Here is a 20,125-nt window from a genome sequence, read left to right on the forward strand (position 1 = left end):
CATCACTTTGTCGTAATTTTTGCACCATTTTATATTAGCCATTACGTAGAGTTTTATATATGAAAATGTGCGCAATTTCATGTAGAATACAACAAAAACAACCCATGGTTGTAGCTTTTATCAGTTTTGAAATATTTTCATATAAATCACGATAAGTGCCAAATTTCAACCTTCGGTCAATTTTGACTCTACCGAAATGGTTGAAAAACGCAATTGTAAGCTAAAACTCTTACATTCTAGTAATATTCAATCATTTACCTTCATTTTGCAACAAATTGGAAGTCTCTAGCACAATATTTTGATTTATGGTGAATTTTTGAAAAAAAAACTTTTTCCTTGTGTCCACACAGTAACTATGCCAAAAACCAAAAAAAATAGAAATTCTTACGTCAGTTTGTCGTAATGTTTGCACCATTTTATATTAGCCATTACATAGAGTTTTATATATGAAAATGTGCACAATTTCATGTAGAATACAACAAGAAACAACCCATGGTTGTGCCAAAATTTCAACCTTTGGTCAACTTTGACTCGACTGAAATGGTAAAAGAATGCAATTGTAAGCTAAAACTCTTACATTCTAGTTATACTCAATCATTTACCTTCATTTTATATTAAATTGGAAGTCTAGCAAAATATTTCGATTTATGGTGAATTTTTGAAAAAACCTTTTCCTTACGTCCGAAAAAATCAGAAATTCTTTCGTCAGTTTGTCGTAATGTTTGCACTGTTTTATATTAGCCGTTACATAAGTTTTATATATGAAAATGTGCGCAATTTAATGTAGAATACAACTAAAAAGTAGCTTTTATCAGTTTGTTCGAAATATTTTCATATAAATCAATGCATAAATAGAAAAGATTTGATCTGTCAACTTTAACCCGATTGAAATGGTCGAAAACTGCAATTGTAAGTTACAACACTTACAGTCTAGTAATATTCAATCAATTACCTTCGTTTTGCAACAAACAGGAAGTCTAGCATAATATTTCTATTTATGGTGAATTTTTTTAAAACCACTTTTTTTTATGTCCGCGTATTACGAATTCGTGCATCATTTTGTGATAATATTTTCTCTGTGTTGCTTTGATTGTTTTACAATTTGTTATATACCAAAATCATTGCAATTTAGTGTACAATACAACAACAAAAAATTAACTCATTAACTTTAACTGTTTTGCTCACAGCGCAATTTGTATACAATTGCGCTGTCATATATTCCAATATTTATATATGATAATGATATTTTTTTCCATTTCTGATGGTTGCATACTAAACTTCAGGCAATGACAAAAAAGGGAGCCAAAAATGAGCTCTTGATCTTGAAAACTAAGCATGCTGTGATTAAAAAAAAAAAAAAAAAAATTCCACTTTGGTGCTCACTCCCAAACCCCGCCGGCATACGGAAGACACTTTCGGAAATAGCGGCTCGGCGTTTAAGGGTTAACCTCAAACAGATATTTTATAGATATTTTATGGATATTTATAGATATTTTCCTCATAGAATGTGGAGGATGGGGTTAACGAGACCAAGGAGCTGCGCAGTATTGCGGAGTCTTACCAAACACAGGTTTTGATCCTTGAACAGGTAAAATATTGCAAAAATATTGAAATTCTACTAGATATCTTATTTTAAGTTAAATTGTTGAGGTCTCATGGGAATAGTTGAGGGCTCTGGTTCTTATGAAATAATGAATTTTACATAGATTATGCATTCACTGTTTAAGTTATGATTATTTGTATGCAAAAGTGCATAAATTTGCTATGATAGATTTTAATCAGCTGAAGCTATTATTTATTTATCAAGAGTCTAATTGAAAACTTGAAAATCGGATTTTATTTACATTTTGAGTTGCATTTCAGAACCTAACTGCTACAGAAAAGGAACGCAATAAAGCAGAGAAAGACCTAGAGGAATTGAGGATTAAGAAACGACAAATTGAAGAAGATTATCTTAGGTAAGTAAATGGTTTTTAAGTAACTTACCAAGTAATTACATAGCTAAGCACTTCTAAGTACCGGTAGCTAAAATTTGAAAGTCGTGGCAGTGATTCTTTGGTTTTGGTGTAGGTCGGTACCCCCCCACTATTGGGGGAATAGGTAAACAACTCGGCAAAGAAGCTCAATTTTATTTCTACCAGCTTCCGACAAAAGGTCATGAGTTGTAACTTTGAGTTTGGATGTCGTCGTTCACCAAGAGTTTCCAGTACCTTCGGTGAAGTACTCTGATTCTTTTGTCATTTCCATTCGACATTTATCAACTAATCAGGTATAATTAACAGTACTTTGACCAGTTTTGAGCTTTTAGTCTTTTTTTGAGTTTTTCTCTAGCGATGTCTGACTCTTGTAAGTCGAGTGTCCGCTTTTGCAGCAAAGGCTACAATACATGGTTAACTTCAGCATAGTATGATTCCCATTCTGTTTGTGTTAGGTGTAGGGGTCAAGTTTGCACTATTAATTTAACTGGTAATGAGTGTATAGGCTGGGATGAAAAACAATGGAGGGTTCAATGTTCTTACCAATCAAAGTTAGAAAAATATAGGAAGCGTAAGGCTACTGGTAGGTACGAGAGGTCTTTAGCTAGCCAGGAATCTTCCTCTGAAGTGCCTGTGATTTCTATTTTGTCCCCCAAACCCAGTCTTTCCTCTTTTCCACCTGATCCTGTTCCCGACTACCATGCTTTCAATCCCAGTGCCATTGCCAGTCTTGACACAAAGTTTGAATGTAAGTTTGAACAGTTAGCTAACTTATGGCTCAGCTAGGCAAGTTAATGCACATGCTTGTCAATAAAGAAAAAAGTATTGTTAGTGGAGGAGCTGGCTGTCCATCCCGCTGATTCTCTTAGGCGAAGGTCCCTGACATATCCCCTGCACCTGGGAGAAGTCATACTAGAGGCCCAAGGGAGGTCAGTGGCAACTGCCCACAGGCAGTCGATTTGAATTTTGGCCTAGCCTAACTCCTTTCTTTCTCTATAAAAATGAATAATCTACCCACCTGTACGCTTTCTCCAACTCCAGTACACTCCAGAAATCACCTTAAAACACCAGCACCACAAGACTTACGACCCAAAAAACAACTCCTACCAGACAGAGAGCTCTCCCCTACCAACCACACACCACCAACACGTGCTTTCTACTGCCCCGTGTTATTGTTTACATCCTGCCGACGCCGCCGCCATCTTGTCTATGACGTCACAGCCTATGACGTCACAACACAACTTAAATACATCAACAGACACCTTCTAGAATCTACCACATGTTGTCTATATATAGGACACCCACCATATTTCAACAATGCATAAAATACCCATAACAATTATACAATATATAATCACACTTATCTATACCATAACAATTATAATATATAATCACACTTATCTCTTTCTCCCTCCCCTCCGACTGTTTCCTAACCTAGTATTCCCCTCTTAATTTCCTTCGTCCTCCAACTCTTTACCCTCTACATAATTTCTAATACATTCCCCTGAAACTCCTGCTTTAGTTAATACATCAGCCACTTGCTCCTTTCCTTTTATCCATCTCACCTCCTTTATTTCCCCGGATTCAATGGTTTCCCTTATTGCAGCAATATCTATTTTTAATCTCTTGCTACTTACACCAGTGCTCGATTTGATGGCGGTCATTAGTGTTTTACTATCAGTGTTAACCAAGGCTTCTAAATTTCTCCCTCCTACTACCTCTTCCCACAAATGCTTGAAATATATCAATCCTTCTACAGCTTCCCCAACACTCAGGGCTTCAGCCTCAATGGTGGATTTTGCCACTCTCCTGGATTTCCTAGACTTCCACCATATGGGACTTCTCCTCTTCCCATCTGTCAAAGAAATAATATAACCCAGTTGAGTATGGCCATCTTCTATTTTCAAATCCCAGCAACACCTCCTCTTCATCTTCAATTTTTTCTACCTGACTATAATCCCTCAAGTTAACCCACCCTTTGTCACCTGACTGTGAGTCTCGTATATTGTACGAATCAGCCCATGCTTGGCTTGATCTTTTTCCTGCAAGACCTAAAATAGTCCATTCTTCTACTTGTCCTGTATCATTGTTTATAGCCCTAACTCTATTTCCCTTTTTGAATTTTGGTATCTCTTCCATTAACTCGCTTTCTATTGACCCACTTTGCCCGTTATCTTCCACTGTTTCCTCTATCACCTCTCTTTCTATAGTCTCTTCTGTGTCTGCATTCCTTCTCTCACCCATTATCTCCTCTCCTTCCAGCCAATCTACTTTCCCTTCATTTGGGCCATCTGACCTACCTTTCACCCCATGGGATTTATCTATTCTAGCCGATATCTCTTCTGTATCTGGTGATCGTCGTTGAATCCTTGTCACATGTATCCTAGCTACTTCTCTTAAAGAATCCCCATGTTTGACTATTATTGTTTTCCCCGATACTCCCACTACCTGAGCAGGTCCTCTCCATTCATTTTCATTTTCCCTCTTATAGAATACCTCATCTCCTACCACTGCTTCTTCAAATTTATGTTCTCTGATGTTTTTGTTTAGCGCTATTCTTATTTTATTACAGGACTCATTTTTTATAAATGCTTCTCTGGCCTTGTGCATTGCATTCAGTGTGTCCCTTACCATACCCTCTTCCATCCCTTTTTCTCTGCTTGCAGGACTAGAACTTTCTTCTCCTATTAGGTTAGGCAGTGAAGGGTTTTTTCCAAATACTAATTGGTTGGGAGAGAAACCTCCATTATTCATTAAACAGTTCCTAGCACTCACTACCCATTTCAAAGCTAGGGACCAATCTACTTCCTCTTCCTCCATCATCTTCCTTACACTTCCCTTGATCATGCCTACGGTCTTTTCACATAATCCGTTGCTCCACGGAGATTCTGATGCTGTGGCTAATACTTTAATATTCCATTTTTCTGCCATCCTCCTTACTTTTTCATTTTGAAATTCTCCCCCATTATCTGACAATATTTTGGAGGGTGCTCCAAATATAGCAAACCAGCACTCAAAAAGTATCTTTATTATAGTTTCTGGTTTCTTATCTTTTATCCAACAGGCCTGACAATATCTCGTTGCCATATCCACTATTACCAAGAACTTTCTCTCTTCTATCTCTCCCACATCCATCGCTACGACTTCATTGAACGTTTTACTCCAAGAAAAGCCTACTACTGGTTTGGCGGGGTTTCTTTTGTATTTTTTACAAACCTCACAATTTTTAATCAGTTCCGTTAGTAACTTTCTTATTTCCTCTTTTTCTTTTTCGATTAACCCATTACTCCATTGTGCTTCCTCTGTTAGCTTCCATATTTTATCTCCACTTCCATGACCAAACTGTAAATGTAATTTCTTCATTGTGTTCTTAATTTCCCTCGGATTCTTTCCCTTCCAACCCTCCAGTAATAATTCTTCTACCTTCCTCCTCCTTATAGGCACTCTTAAATGACCCTGTTCGTCTTCTCTTAACTCTACTTTCATTCCCCTAATACTTCTACTATGACACAATTTTCTTTCAAATTTAGGGTCATACCCATTTTACTCATGGTTTGCTTACCTATCAGCCAGGGTATATCACCTTGCAGAATTTCCGTCTTCAAATAAAACTTTCTGTTTTTTTAGTATCACAGGTATTTCTATTATTCCTCTGGACTTATAAGATGTCTCACCAAAATTAAACACTTTATTAGACTCTGTCCTAGTGTCCCTCATTCTCCTCAACTCTTCCTGACTCAAATCCATGACAATACGTGCTAGTCACAATTCCCCGCAAACTGTTGATTTACACCCTGTGTCCAAAATTGCATCAACCACCTCCCATGATGCTTCCACTATTTTATTAACTTCTCCTACATAAACCTCTTCTTCTTCTGTCCCATTTTCTGTTTTTACCTTATTTTCTTCTAGTCTTGTTTCAGTTTTCTTCCTATTATGAAAATTCTGAGGACAATCCCTAGCCCAATGCCATTCTGAGCTGCATATTGCACATACTGTTACCTTCCCTTCTTTGTTTATAGGATTTCTACCACCCCTTCCTCGGTTCCATCTTCCCCGATATCTTTGGTTTTCCCTCCCTCTCCCAGAACTGGCATTGCCTTCTGACGAACCCCACCATTCCCGTTCCTCTTTAGTCCCTAATCCCTCAAATAGTCTTTTCATTGTTTGCGACACTGTTCCGTACTCTAGCTTTTCTTGCCCACAAGCCGATAATACCATTTGTTTTTGATTTCCGTGAGATTTGCTTGCTCTATTACATGATACCCTTGACTTCGCCTTCAAGCGCGCCTTTCCCCATTGCTCTTTCACACTCAGATGCTGCCTTCTCGTATCTAATTAAATAGTCCGCCATATTTTCACTAGATTCTCTTCTTATTAGAAGGTATCTTTTTATTCTACCGTAATTCTCCATTACCGAGTCTTTTAGATAGGCTTTATCTAGTTTCTCTAGGATTAACTTTGGACCCTCTGTACCAGTAAGTTTATCTTTATCTAATGCTTCCACTAGCTCTCGGGCTTTCCCTTTTAAGCTCATTCTCATTTCTATCGCCGGGTATTTTGTATCTTCTCCATACAACAATAGCCAATCTTCGGCTTGACCTTTCCATTCTTTGTATTCTTCTTGTATCCCGCTAAACCTAGGACATTCCCTTCTCCATCTAGTAGTCTCCCTTTGTTCACTGTCGGATCCAGGCATCTTTGATCAACCACGCTCTGCTACCAGTTTGAATTTTGGCCTAGCCTAACTCCTTTCTTTCTCTATAAAAATGAATAATCTACCCACCTGTACGCTTTCTCCAACTCCAGTACACTCCAGAAATCACCTTAAAACACCAGCACCACAAGACTTACGACCCAAAAAACAACTCCTACCAGACAGAGAGCTCTCCCCTACCAACCACACACCACCAACACGTGCTTTCTACTGCCCCGTGTTATTGTTTACATCCTGCCGACGCCGCCGCCATCTTGTCTATGACGTCACAGCCTATGACGTCACAACACAACTTAAATACATCAACAGACACCTTCTAGAATCTACCACATGTTGTCTATATATAGGACACCCACCATATTTCAACAATGCAAAAAATACCCATAACAATTATACAATATATAATCACACTTATCTATAACCCCAATAACCAATTTACGACAACATATAATCAGTCAACCCTTCAATCGCATCTAGATGTTTCCCAGGTAGCGAAAGACAGCCATTGGGACAGTGGTCATTGCCTTTCTTCAAGCTCGGATTATTTGAGTCCGGAGAAACAGCGCCAATGGCGCAATAGTCACTTTTCCAGACCATTGAAAAGGTCTGCAGTGGACTCTAATTCTACCCATCAGGTACTGCTTAAGAGGGTAAAGGAGGTTAAACCTTCTTGTAGTTTCTGGGATAGCCCAGAGACTTTTTCTTTGGATAATTCCAATAAACTTCCAGGAGGAGACTTTTCCCGACCTGTAGAGAGATGTAAGCATCCGAGATTGGTGCGCACTTTGGAGCCAGTGTCACCTTTGGCCCTTCAAGCTGTACCAGTTACAGTTCACGAGTGGCCTAATGACACCAGGGTGTGAATTGTTCCCTGCTGTGGCTCTTGTAAGTGCTGTTCCTACTAGCCATGTCTCTGTTTCCAAGCGTATTTCGACTCTCAATCCCTCTTTGATGCAGGAGACATTGTTGCATGAGTGCCCATCGGTGCGCGAGACTTCGATGCATGAGCGTCCATTGGCGCCTGAGACCTCGACGCATGGACTTTCAGGGAGTGCCCATTAGTGCCAGAGCTCCCTTTTCCACCTGCACTGGAGTTTTTTGTGGCGCAGATTCCGCCCGCGGCTCCTCGTATTTTGTCTTCTTTGGTCGGCGCATCCAGACCTCATTTATCTAGTATATTCTGTGGAAGAGGAAAAGATTGCTACAGAAGATTCCAAACTGCCATTGGCTAATGAAGCTCTTATGTGATTTTTCCTGAAAAGGTATCCCAACTTTTTCAAGCCAGCTACTTCTGCTCCTCCAGCTACAACTCTTCAGATGAGCAAGGTTTTTTCAGAGTCTCGTGATCTCCCTCAGTTTGTTCTTTCAATTTCAACCAAGAAGGCTATGGATGAGGTCAAAAGTTGGCTAGCAGAAAAGAGAGCACAAGGGAAGGCAGTCTTCTCTTTCCCTCCTTCTTGCTTGAATAAGAGAATACATTCGTATTTCACTGGGGTCTCTCTCTTTGGGTGTTTCTGCCTCCACCCAAGTGGACTTCTCACGACTTATTGAATCTTCTCGGAGATCGGCTTTCATAGCAGCAAAATCAGGTTTTCTTTGGCTGAGATCAACCACCTCCTTCTAAATCTTTTTAAGATTTTAGAAGTTATTAGTTTTATGGACTGAACTATCGGCTCCCTTGGTAAGAAAATTCAGGATTCTTCTTCAGCAATTTCTCCATCGGTTTCTTCTGACCTCTTAGGAGTTCTCTTGTGTTTAGACAGAGGCATTCATGATGTGCATTCTTAAGAAGCGTGAGTTATGGTGCTCCTTCACAGCTAAAGGAGTTACTTCAGTCCAGAAATCAGCTCTTCCGTTCTCACCGCTGGTTTGTGAATTCCTGTTTCCTCAGATGTCATTAGTGGGATCGCTTTGGATTTACAGAAGTTGACCCAGGATTTGTCTCCCAATCATCCAAGCGTTCCAGGGAGACTCTGGCTTTTGTCCCTAAGTGTACTTCTCCCTCGCAACAGTTACCCTTTCATGGGGGCAAACAGAGACTGTGATCCAAGTCAAGAGGAAATGTCTGCTTTCCATTAAAAACAATTAAGAAGTCTCCCCCCAAGCCCACATTTAAGCAATAACAGTCTTTCTTATGCAGCGATAGGTGACAGACTCCATCATTTCTGGCAAGAATGGAGCAGAAGAGGAGCAGAACAATGGGTGGTAGAGGTCCTAAGAGTGGGATACTCTATTCTGTTCGTTGACTGTCCACCCTTAGTCAAGCAACCCTTTATGTTGACAGCATACTTTCTTGGCTCAGAGAAGTATTCTGCTCTGGCCGACGAGATGTCTGCTCTTCTTCTAAAAGAAATGATCGAGAGAGTCGAGGACTCACAGACCGAGGCCTTTTACAACCGACTTGGTCCGAAAGTCTTCAGGTGGCCCGAGGCCAGTACTGAATAATTTTGTCTTGAAGACAAAGTTTAAATTGGAGACAAATCGACCGATTCTTGCCTCCATCCACAGAGGGGACTGGATAGTCTCCATAGACATGCAAGACTTCTATAGGATTGTCTTCTTCTACAGTCGGAGGATATAGGGTTATGCTAAGTTCTGTATTTAGGCAGAGAGGATTGGATTTGTCTTCAAATCAAGACTTATTGGACTTGATGAGTCTTGATACTTGCAAAGGTATGGACACTCGGCAGGTATCATGGAATTTAGACGTAGTCCTGAAATGGCTGTGTGGTCCTCCTTTTGAACCTCTAGCTTCTGCTCACTCAGGAATTTAACTAGAAAAACACTTCCTGATTGCTTTAGCCTCGGCCAGAAGAGTGAGCAAAATGGAGATGCTTTAGTCTCATTTACTTTAGGCTTCCTCTCTAAGAACGAAAATACTACAAAACTTTGGCCTCGTCCTTTTACTATCAATAACTTGTCTAGTGTAGTAGGAGTGGAGAATGAAGAGATGAAGGTAAAGGCTCATGAGATAGAGCAGTGGTGACATCTCTGGCCTTCATATATAATCTTTCATTAGCTTCCTTTCTCCAGTCCACCTACTGGAAATGTAAGTCAGTCTTTGCAAAATTTTTTATTATTGCAACACCCTGGGACTGTTTGCGGTGGCTGGCATGGTAATAGTAAAAGAAGCATAGGAAGCATTCCTTCCTACCTTACTCTTCGCCTTGTAAACCGGTGTTGAGTCCTTGGGGAGTGATCAGCTTCCACCTTGTATATGCATGAACTGCCAGATGCCACAGATTCTATGCTTTAGAATCTCTGGTTGTTTTAACTGATTTCCAGCTGGCGCTAGAAGATTGTCCCATTATTAAGACCGAGGGTTTGTTAGCTATGAAAAATACAAATTGATTGAAAATTTGTTATGTTATGCTTTTTCTATTTTGAGAACCGTGAACTAGCATTCCCTCAGACTTCAACACTAGCACTGGGCCACTTAGAAAAGAATGCATTTGAACTCGTAAGAAGGTCTGTCAAAATTTGTCCCTGGCGGCATGGTTTGTGTGGATGTCATTTCAAGACTAACTGTCAGGATGTGTCATTAAGATCTGTTTGCACAGATTAAGGGTGTCCACAGTAAGAGGGCTTGTAGAAAAATGAGTTTTATTGACCAGTGACCAATATTGCCTAACTAATAACGATATTGTGACTCGTGAGATAAGCTTTAATGCGAATGCCAAAACTAATGTCATCAGGTTTAACGCCCAAAGAATTGTGGTTATGGTAAGAGAAATAAATATATCTGTTTACTTTCTTGCATCTTTTCTATATTTAGTGGCTCTCAACATGGTGTATATTTTGGAAAGTAGTGATAGTAAATTGGTATATAACTAACTGAAAGATGGCCCCATCTGAATGATGACTCAAATGAGTGATTAGGCAAAGTTTTGTTGTTTATCTTTTATCAGGTTTTATGGTTGTTAATACTTTTTACCAGGATTTTAAAGCTTCAAGTTGTTACTGCCATCAATGAGGTTCTTTAGCCCCTGCTGAATTGCTATTGGCCAGCTGGAAATAACTCCTTTTCTCATTATACTACTTTTGTAAAACAATAAGCTGCTCTTGTTTTCAAGTAATTTGTTTCTGAGATTATGGATTTACTTCATGTACTGTAGCAGGAAATACATTTACCTTTAACTCATAGTTCCTTTTTTTTGACAGAGATAAGAGCAAACTTTTGCTTGAACTTGCACACTTGAAAAGAAATGGCAACAACAGTGTAAAATATGAGAAGGCAGGATGCACAGAGTTACAAGAAGCTTTAGTGAAGATCTCTCAATTAGAAAGAGAGACTGCCACCTTAGAGGAGGAAAAGGGTCACTTGCATAATCAGTTGATAGAAAATAAAGACCTGTTTGAGCATCTAAAGGGAGCAAACTTGCAACTTGAAAGTCATCAGAGAACTCTTGTGAAAGAGAAAGAGGATCTTGAGAAAGATGTTGCTGAGGTTTGTAGCCATTCTTGTTCTTTTTCTTCCAGTGGATGATAATACTGTTATGTTGCATATTGTAGTTACAAAAAGTGGTTGCTTTTGTGTACAGCTTTAGGTTTTGAAAGGATTTAAAACTAATTATTGTATTATTTTCAGCTTAGTAAAAAACTGATGTCTGTTCAAGATGAAAGAATGGCAGAACAGTTAGATACTTCTTCCCTCAAGGCTAATAATGTAAGTATCACTAATCAAGTGAACACTTTGAAGAATGAAATTCAGGATAAAGAAGAACTCATTAATTCTTTGAATGAACAACTCTCAGCTCAGAAAAGAGCCTGTGCAACTGCTGTTGCTGAAAAAGAGGAACTGGCAACTGTGAACAGTGAGTTGTCTGTAAAGGTAGAGAATTTGAAGGAAACTGTTAATTCCATAACTTTTGATGAGTTACCCAATGAACAAACTACTTCATTAGAAAAAGAAATGAGAAAGGTTAGAGATGAGCTTAGAAAGGAAAAAGAGCTAAATGCACTTCTAAAGGAAAAAGAAGAACTGCTTAGCAAAGTGGAGGAAGAAAGAGAAGGGTTACTAGTTAAGGTGGAAGAGGAAAAAGAGGCATTGGCTCAAAAGGTGAACGAAGAGCAAGAACGATCTCGTTATGAGGTAACTTGTGAACGTGAGAGGAATGCTGAAGCTATAAGGGCTCTTAAAACAGAGATTGAATCCTTGAAATTAGATCTTGAGGATGCTAAACAAACCTTAGAGGAAAAGAATAAGTCTGAGCACAATTTATGGAATACTTTGCAAGAAAAGGATGCACAATTAAAGGAAAATGCAAGTTACTTGAATGAACAAGTACAGCTTAAAGAAGAAAATGAACAGCTGAAACTTAAATTAGAGAAAAGGAATCAACTGTCAAATGATGAAATTGAGCAGTTAAAGGCAAGTGCTGAGAAGGAAAGGGAACTTAGACAGCAAGCTGAGCAAGAGAGACAACATGTAGATGAACTTTTAATATCAGTGAAATCTGAGCTAGAAAAAATTCAGTGTGAGAGGGATAGATTAAAAGAGGAGCTTGAATGTTCACAAGAGTCACTCTTAAAGTATAAGGGAGAAAGAGAACATTATATAACACAGCTGAAGGAAGAAAATGAGTCCTTTACCAGCAAATTGGATGACCTTGAGAAAGTAGTTTCTCTAATGACAGAAAACAAAGGGAGTCTGGAGTTACAGTTGGAGAAGGCTAAAGAACAATTGGAAGAAGTAAAAGGTAATTCCTTAAAATGTTTGTTATTTTGTCTAATTTTGAATAAATTTTGCATCAGTGTGTTAAGCTGATAGATAGTTTATTACATAGACATATGAAGGGATTGTCGAGTCTTGATTTTTGTTAGAAGAGAAAAGTATATAGGTTGTTTCAGAGTAGTTTTAATTAATGTTGTACATAAATGCAAAATAAAGATGGCTGAAAGTGTGAAAGTTAGTTAAATGGTGAAATTGTGGTTAGAAGTTATTTTAGTTGGAATAGGACCAGAATGTTTTTAGGTTTTTTTTTTTATTACCAAGAGAATGGAAGAGGATAGTTGAGGAAATTATACATTGGGAAATTCTTTGAAGGAGAATGGTTGAGTTTTTAGAATGTAAGAGAAGTAGCATCCAGTAAATGTTACTCTATGTTCAGTAGAGATGGGTTGATGGAAGTGTATGAAGTCAAGTTATGGTAAAGTTTGAACAGTTAGTAAGGTCATAGGTTTGCTGGAGTTCAGTCTTTCTCTTATTGACAACATTGGTCCAGCTTTTGTGGACAAAAATTAATTTACAAATAAAGACTAAAACTGTAAAGACCATGTATTTTAAAGAAAATACTATAGTGAATTAGAAAGATTTTAGTTTATAGATTAACCCTCTTACGCCGGAGCGGTAAATAAAAAATTGTCTCCCGTATGCCGGAGGGGTTTCGGAGTGAGCGCGGAAGCGGAAAAAATATTTTTTTCAAAAAATCACAGCGCGCTTAGTTTTCAAGATTAAGAGTTCATTTTTGGCTCCGTTTTTTTGTCATTGCCTGAAGTTTAGTATGCAACCATCAGAAACTATAAAAATTATCATTATCATATATAAATATGCAATATATGATAGCGCAAAAACGAAATTTCATATATAATTGTATTCAAATCGCGCTGTGCGCAAAACGGTTAAAGGTAACAAGTTACTTTTTTTTTTTGTAATGTACACTAAATTGCAATCATTTTGGTATATAACACATTGTAAAACTATAAAAGCAACACAGAGAAAATATTATCACAAAATAATGCATGAATTTCGTAACGCGCGGACGTAAACAAATATTTTTTTTCAAAAATTCACCATAAATCTAAATATTGTCCTAGGGACTTCCAATTTTTTCTTTCAAAATGAAGACCAAATGATTGAACATATTACTATACTGTAAGAGTATTAGCTTGCAATTGCAGTTTTCGACCATATCTGACGAGTTAAAGTTGACCGAATGTCGAATTTTTTTTATATATATATTTTTTTATATGCAATTATTTCGGAAATAAGAAAAGCTACAACCTTCAAATATTTTTCGTTTTATTCTACATGAATTGCGCACATTTTCATATATAAAACTCTATGAAATGCCTAATATGAAACGGAGCAAATATTATGAGAATGGGACGTACGCATTTCGGAGATTTGTGGCAGAGAATCCGCGCGTGGAGGGAAGGAAAGATTTTTTTTTTTTTAAATTCACATACCATAAATCTAAATATTTTGCCAGAGACTTCGAATTTGTTTCAAGATGAAGATAAATGACTGAATATTACTAGACTGTAAGAGTTTTAGCTTACAATTGCGTATTTTTTCGACCATTTCGGTAGAGTCAAAGTTGACCGAACGTGGTTTTTTTTTTCTATTTATCGTGATTTATATGCAAATATTTCAAAAATGAGAAAAAGCTACAACCTTCATTTATTTTTAGGTGTATTCTACATGAAATTGCGCACATTTTCATATATAAAACTTTATGTAACGGCTAATTTAAAATGGTGCAAACATTACCACAATCGCACATATGATTTTTTCGGAAGAGTTACCGCGCGGACGTAAAGAAAATGTTATTTTTTTCATAAATTCACCATAAATCGAAATATTGTGCTAGAGACTTCCAATTTGTTGCAAAAGGAAGGTAAATGCTTGAATATTTACTAGAACATAAGCGTTTTAGGTTACAATTAAGTTTTTCGACCATTTCGGTAGTCAAAGTTGACCAAAAGTTGAAATTTTGGCAATTATCGTTATTTATATGAAAATATATCAAAACTGATAAAAGCTACAACCATGGGTTGTTTTCAGTTGTATTGTGCATGAAATTGTGCACATTTTCATATATAAAACTTTATATAACGGCTAATTTTAAAATGGTGCAAACATTACCACAATCGCATGTATGATTTTTTTCGGAAGAGTTACCGCGCGGACGTAAGGAAAAAGTTTTTTCATAAATTCACGATAAATCGAAATATTTGTGCTAGAAGACTTCCAATTAGTTGCAAAATTAAGGTAAATGATTGAATATTACTAAAATATAAGAGTTTTAGCTTACAATTGCGTTTTTTGACCATTTCGGTAGAGTCAAAGTTGACTGAAGGTTGAAAGTTTGGCAATTATCGTTATTTATATGAAAATATCTCAAAACTGATAAAAGCTACAATCATGAGTATTTTATTGTTGTATTCTACATAAAATGCACACATTTTCATATATAATACTTCATGTAACGGCTAATTTACAATGGTACAAAAATTATGTCAAAGTGACGAAATAATTTCCGAGATGTGTCACAGATACTTTTTAGTGCGGCAAGAAAGAAATTCGCGCTTGCGCGCCTGCGTAACGATTGTAAAACAAAACAACACCTTGATCCGTGAACTCCCAGCATCCCCCAAGGCGCGTGATTCAAAAGTTTTTAGGCTGGTAGGCCTATAAGTATTTTTCCGCGAATTTTAAAAAACTTTTGTAAGTCAACGTAAAATACGTCCAGTCGGCACACGGGAGACAAAAAATGTCGACGTAAAATACGTCCAGTCGGCATAAGAGGGTTAATAGATTATGTAATAATAAAGGAAACCCCAGTCTTTTTGTTGAGAGACTTAGAGCCTGTCAGAAACGTCAGGAAACCTGACGGCCAATGTGGGATTGTCAGTGTTGCCAACTTAGTGGGTCCGAGTAATTGCCAACTTGCCGGTCAAAGGATACATTGAAAAATCTCTCTCTCTCTCTCTCTCTCTGCACAAGATATGTCATAGTGATAAACATTTGGTATTTGAACTTTCAAGATAGGTAGTTACAAGTGTTATTAGAGGGGGTTCTAAGTATTAGCGGATTCAAACTATTTGCAGGGATCTGGTACGCATCCCCCGTAAATACAGAGTCCACTGTATAGCCGTTGTTACAAATTGCTCGTTTCACGTAAGCATTTCTGATTGAACTTACATAGGGCTCACTTGATTTGTCTGAAGTTTCTTTTTAAAGGGAAAAAGTTTTTGTTTATGTAAAAATTCTATTAATAAAGATAAGTGGTAGATTTTTTCCAAAATAGGCATTTTATGTTATAGGACATTTACATGCAAGTTTCCTCATGGCCAACCGTGAAATGTTCAGTTAAAGTTTGTTGAATTTTATGAATAAGGTTTTCTTAATATCGAAGGAGTTTCAGAAGTGAATACCTTTCAGGTGTGGAGGTTCGTCTCAGAGCACAGGTGCTGGAAATCAAGGAAGCTGAATCATTGCTCAAGGAACAAAAGCTGTCTAGTCAACAAGAGTTGCTCTCATGCAAGGTAAGGTGACTTAGTCTTTCTTAATTCTAAAATTCTCTCACAAGGGATATTACAATTGGTAAGTCTTATTTTCTTGTTTTTTCTAGAAATGCATACCTTATACTTTCACATTTTTGTACGAAAGTGAAGTCAGTGTGTTACAATATCTTACATCGATGTGTGTTTCCAGCATTTTGATATTCTTCCAAAACACACCCTGAGAAAGGCACTGGCCTATGATGCTCATGAAGTGCATTACAATATAAATCTGTTTTGTGTGTTTACTATTGTTAGTGATGCAGTTTCCCCAGCTATCAGAAAGAAGATTGTTTTTACCTAACCTTTCATTAGCTGAAATAATTTAAATAGAAGATGCAGTTACTCTCAAGAGGTCTTGAGAAAAATATTGTATCATTCCCACTTCCAAAAAAAGATTTACCGGACCACACCAAATAACGCAAAGCCTAAAGTAATGTCCTTCCCTTAAATCCAGGCTGACATATTTTAGCAGAAATATGCATAGATATTAGGGTTTGTTGTGAGCACACTGGAAAAATGAGATTAGTAACTAACAGGGTCATGAGTTAAAGAGGGGTATGTGGGTGGAATCACAAGACTCATGACAAGCATAGATGCCAATAGTCCTTTGCGTACACAATTTTTTAACTTTACTGCTTTCCAGCTGGCGCTAAGTTATTTATCCTAATGTTGAGACTGAAGGTTTGTTAGTTATGAAAAATACAAATTGATTAGGAATTTGTCATATTAGCATAGGAGACCAAAAAGAGGTGATGATGTATTAGGCTGCATTTTCTGAAGTTTGGCTGATGGGAAATATTCTTAGAAGACTGGTGTTTATGGGAGAGGACTATCACTTGTTAACATTTCACTGAATCAAAAGGGTAGGCAGGTCACTAACTTTGACACCTATCTGTGTCTGCCTGCCATGTTGAAGGTTGAGAGTTGTAATCTGTGGTAGGCTTGAAGTACAACAGTATGCTTGACTATTAGCCCATATGTGCTATTTCATAATAATAATAATAATAATAAAAGAATAAAGGTAAACATTTTTTTATGGTAATTGCAACTCTCAATTATTGTAAACATCTCATGCAACTACTTCACATTATGTTTCTGAATTACTTCATTTTTGGGCCATTTTCCATCTCATTCAGTTTTTATTTATCTTTGCCATTTGCAATTACATTTGCTTTTCTTGTTAGTTCTTGGTCATTTGATACCAAATCCTCAACATCTGTGCTGTGCAGTGGTGGAAGTAGCAAGGTAGTTGGCTTAACGGCAGGAGCTGATTCATTAGGTAAGGGGTGAAGGAGGGATGAGGTGGGTGTGGTTGATTGACAGGGGGAGGGAAAGTCTGTCAGACTTCTGTCTAGCAGGTGAAGTGAGTAGTGGTGTCTAGGCCCACAGCAGGATAATGGCCTCGGCCTCCACCCTTGTCAGCAAGCTGTATCCACTGTTGATGACAGTATCACAGTAGTCGCTGCACTGTCAGATGAAAGCCACTATTTGATGTGAAAGTGGGATATTGAGAGATCATTGATCAAAAGGTAAGGGAGGACATAAAGAGTAAACAAATTCACAGAGGTGGAAATTATTTGCAAGTAAGGAATAGAGAGGTGCTATACTGGCGAACCATTACTGCCAGACGAGCAATGTATCGTACATGATACATATAAGATTGACTTACTTTTAATACATTTAATCCATATACATATATGAAGGTTCATATAGTGTACTAAATACATCTTTCATGTACCTACAGTTCTGTCGTTGAATACTGGTGGGAGGGCTGAGGGGTATCACCTTCATCCAGAGCGGACGCATTTCTATGCCTTCCTCTGCCTTGATTGTGCTGGCTGTTCTGTCTGCACTTCTTGCTGGTGTTTTCCTTCCTTTGTTTTGCTTTGCATATTTGTAATATCTGCTTATATTCTTGGTTAATCTTGCAAACCCAAGAATCATCCACGCCTAGACCTCGCTTTTGCCCTGGTGTTGGAGAGCAGCAATGAAACGGCTTTCTTTCATTCTTTGAAGTAGACTCACACCCTGTTTACATATGCCACAAGCTTGTGTGCTCTGTGACTGATCCTTGTCTCAAGTGCTGTGTTTGGTCCCCAGAGCAGTGGATAAGGGTTGTCATTATGCTAAATATCAGGAGAGTGAAGTTGTTCATGAATTATTATAGAGAGTGTTTTGGTGGGGGAGGATTGTTCTTACGTTAAATATCAAGAGAGAATAACTGGAAAAAGAGAGATATAAAGAGAAGTTATTCCAACGTTAGGTATCAAAAGATGGAAATTCATGATTTATGAAGAAAAAGAGAAAGAGAGAGATTTTTCAGTATCCTTCCATAGCAGTATTTTATTTCACCATAAGTGAGTGACATTTTTTACCCTTTGTTGTTAGTATGTCAAGATAATTGACAGGTTACGCCCCTCCCCCTTGCTCCAAAGGATCAGAGAAGACTGGGAATCTATTTGTATTCTTCTAAAATTTTAAATTATTTGCTGTAGAAATGCATAAGTTTTCATTATAGCATGGAAAATATGAAAAAATTAATAACAAAGTAACATTACATTTATCTATAAAACTACAGTATACAAAAAAAAGACGGTGCATATGCATAAAAAATCTCCTACTCAGTGAGAGAGAGTAGAGAGAGAGAGAGAGAGAGAATGTTTTTACATCAACAAACTGTTTTTGATTGATTTTACTGTATTTTAATGTAAATAAAAATGTTAGCATCATACAGGATTTATGTACAAAAAATCCTATACAAACTTTTCATACCAGTTTCACACATCACATAAACAAAAATGTGAAAACTTATAAATTACTTAAAAAAATTAAACGTAACCACTTTGCAGAGTTTTGCATGTCAAAAAAAAATCATCCATGTAAGATCTAGGTACGTATCACTATATTTTGGTTCCTTCCTCCCTCTCTTTCCATTGGATGTGTAAGAGTATGGGAATGGAGATAATCTCACTCTAGGGGCATCTGTAACCCTCTAGATTCCCATTAAAGGGTAGTGTGCTGTGCTGTAGGCAGTACTAAAGGGTGCTTGCAGCACTCGGTTGGCCCTAGCTGCACCCACTTCTTTCTTTTAATTTACTGCAATACCTATTTCCTTTCTTCCATCTTGCTGCCCAACCTGGCTCAACTATTACTTTAGTGCAACATGCATTTTCTTGAAGTTTCAATCTTTAGATCCTTGTACTTCATTTCTTTTATTTTCTGGATCTGTCTTTGCTATCTACTCCTATTTCCTCATTTCTCTGGTTGTTATTACAGAACTGTTAGGATTAGTTTATTTTAACTACCATATTACCCAGAGGTTATATTTGTGTTTACAGATACTTACTACTCATTAAGTATAACTAACCCTGTTAAACCTATTCTTGTCTTTTCGTTTTAAACTGTATATCATTATAAGTTAGTCTTAAAAATAAAGTCATTCAGAAAGGATCTATCTGAGTTTCGTCTCCATCCAAATATACTTCAATGGCGACGAGGAACTGACTCACGAAAGGGAAAATTAAGGATGGCGCATTTGGGTAATATAGCAGCATATGACAAATCCGAGGACTTTGAAGATTATGTCGAAAGGTTTGATCAGTTCTGCTTAGCAAATGACATAACAGAGGAAGATAAGAAACGGGCAGTTTTCTTGAGTGCCGTCGGCGCTCCTACATATGGACTTCTGAAGACATTGCTTGCCCCTAATAAGCCCTCTTCAAGGACTTATCGAGAACTTACTGAGCTTTTGAAAAATCACCTTCACCCAAAACCCATCCTGATAGCTGAACGTTTCAAGTTTTACAATAGGAAACAACGTCCAGGAGAATCCATCACTGATTATGCAACGGAGCAACGGAAATTGGCGGAAACATGTCAGTTTGGTGCTTTTCAAGAGGAAGTTTTAAGAGACTTGTTTGTTATTGGATTGGCCAACCGCTCGGCACAGAGGAAACTATTAAGTGAACAGGAGCTTGACTTAAAGAAAGCATTTTCGATTGCTTTAAGTCAGGAAATGGCAGATGAAAACGTCACGAAGATTCAGGGTCAAACTCAGGAGGTAAAAAAAGTTGTTGGGCCGAAAGCTTCTCTCCTTGAGTGTTACCGTTGCGGGAAGACAAACCATAAGGCTGATGTTTGTTTC

The 20,125-nt window shown here is 37.6% G+C and overlaps 2 protein-coding genes across 2 annotated transcripts in view; one reads left to right on the forward strand and one right to left on the reverse strand.

Moving 5' to 3' along the window:
* Window positions 1–20,125, reverse strand: part of LOC135197440 (kinesin-like protein KIF20B) — a 329,336-nt gene that overhangs the window by 96,436 nt on the left and 212,775 nt on the right.
* Window positions 1,467–20,125, forward strand: part of LOC135197887 (putative leucine-rich repeat-containing protein DDB_G0290503) — a 38,415-nt gene continuing 19,756 nt past the window's right edge. The window contains exons 1-5 of the mRNA XM_064225096.1: window positions 1,467–1,588; window positions 1,864–1,958; window positions 10,855–11,140; window positions 11,282–12,392; window positions 15,860–15,963. Of these exons, the coding sequence (XP_064081166.1) occupies window positions 11,297–12,392; window positions 15,860–15,963 (1,200 nt within the window). The 5' untranslated portion in view covers window positions 1,467–1,588; window positions 1,864–1,958; window positions 10,855–11,140; window positions 11,282–11,296. The remainder of the gene's footprint in view (window positions 1,589–1,863; window positions 1,959–10,854; window positions 11,141–11,281; window positions 12,393–15,859; window positions 15,964–20,125) is intronic.

The sequence above is a fragment of the Macrobrachium nipponense genome, chromosome 21, assembly GCF_015104395.2.
Source record: "Macrobrachium nipponense isolate FS-2020 chromosome 21, ASM1510439v2, whole genome shotgun sequence".
NCBI lineage: Eukaryota > Metazoa > Arthropoda > Malacostraca > Decapoda > Palaemonidae > Macrobrachium > Macrobrachium nipponense.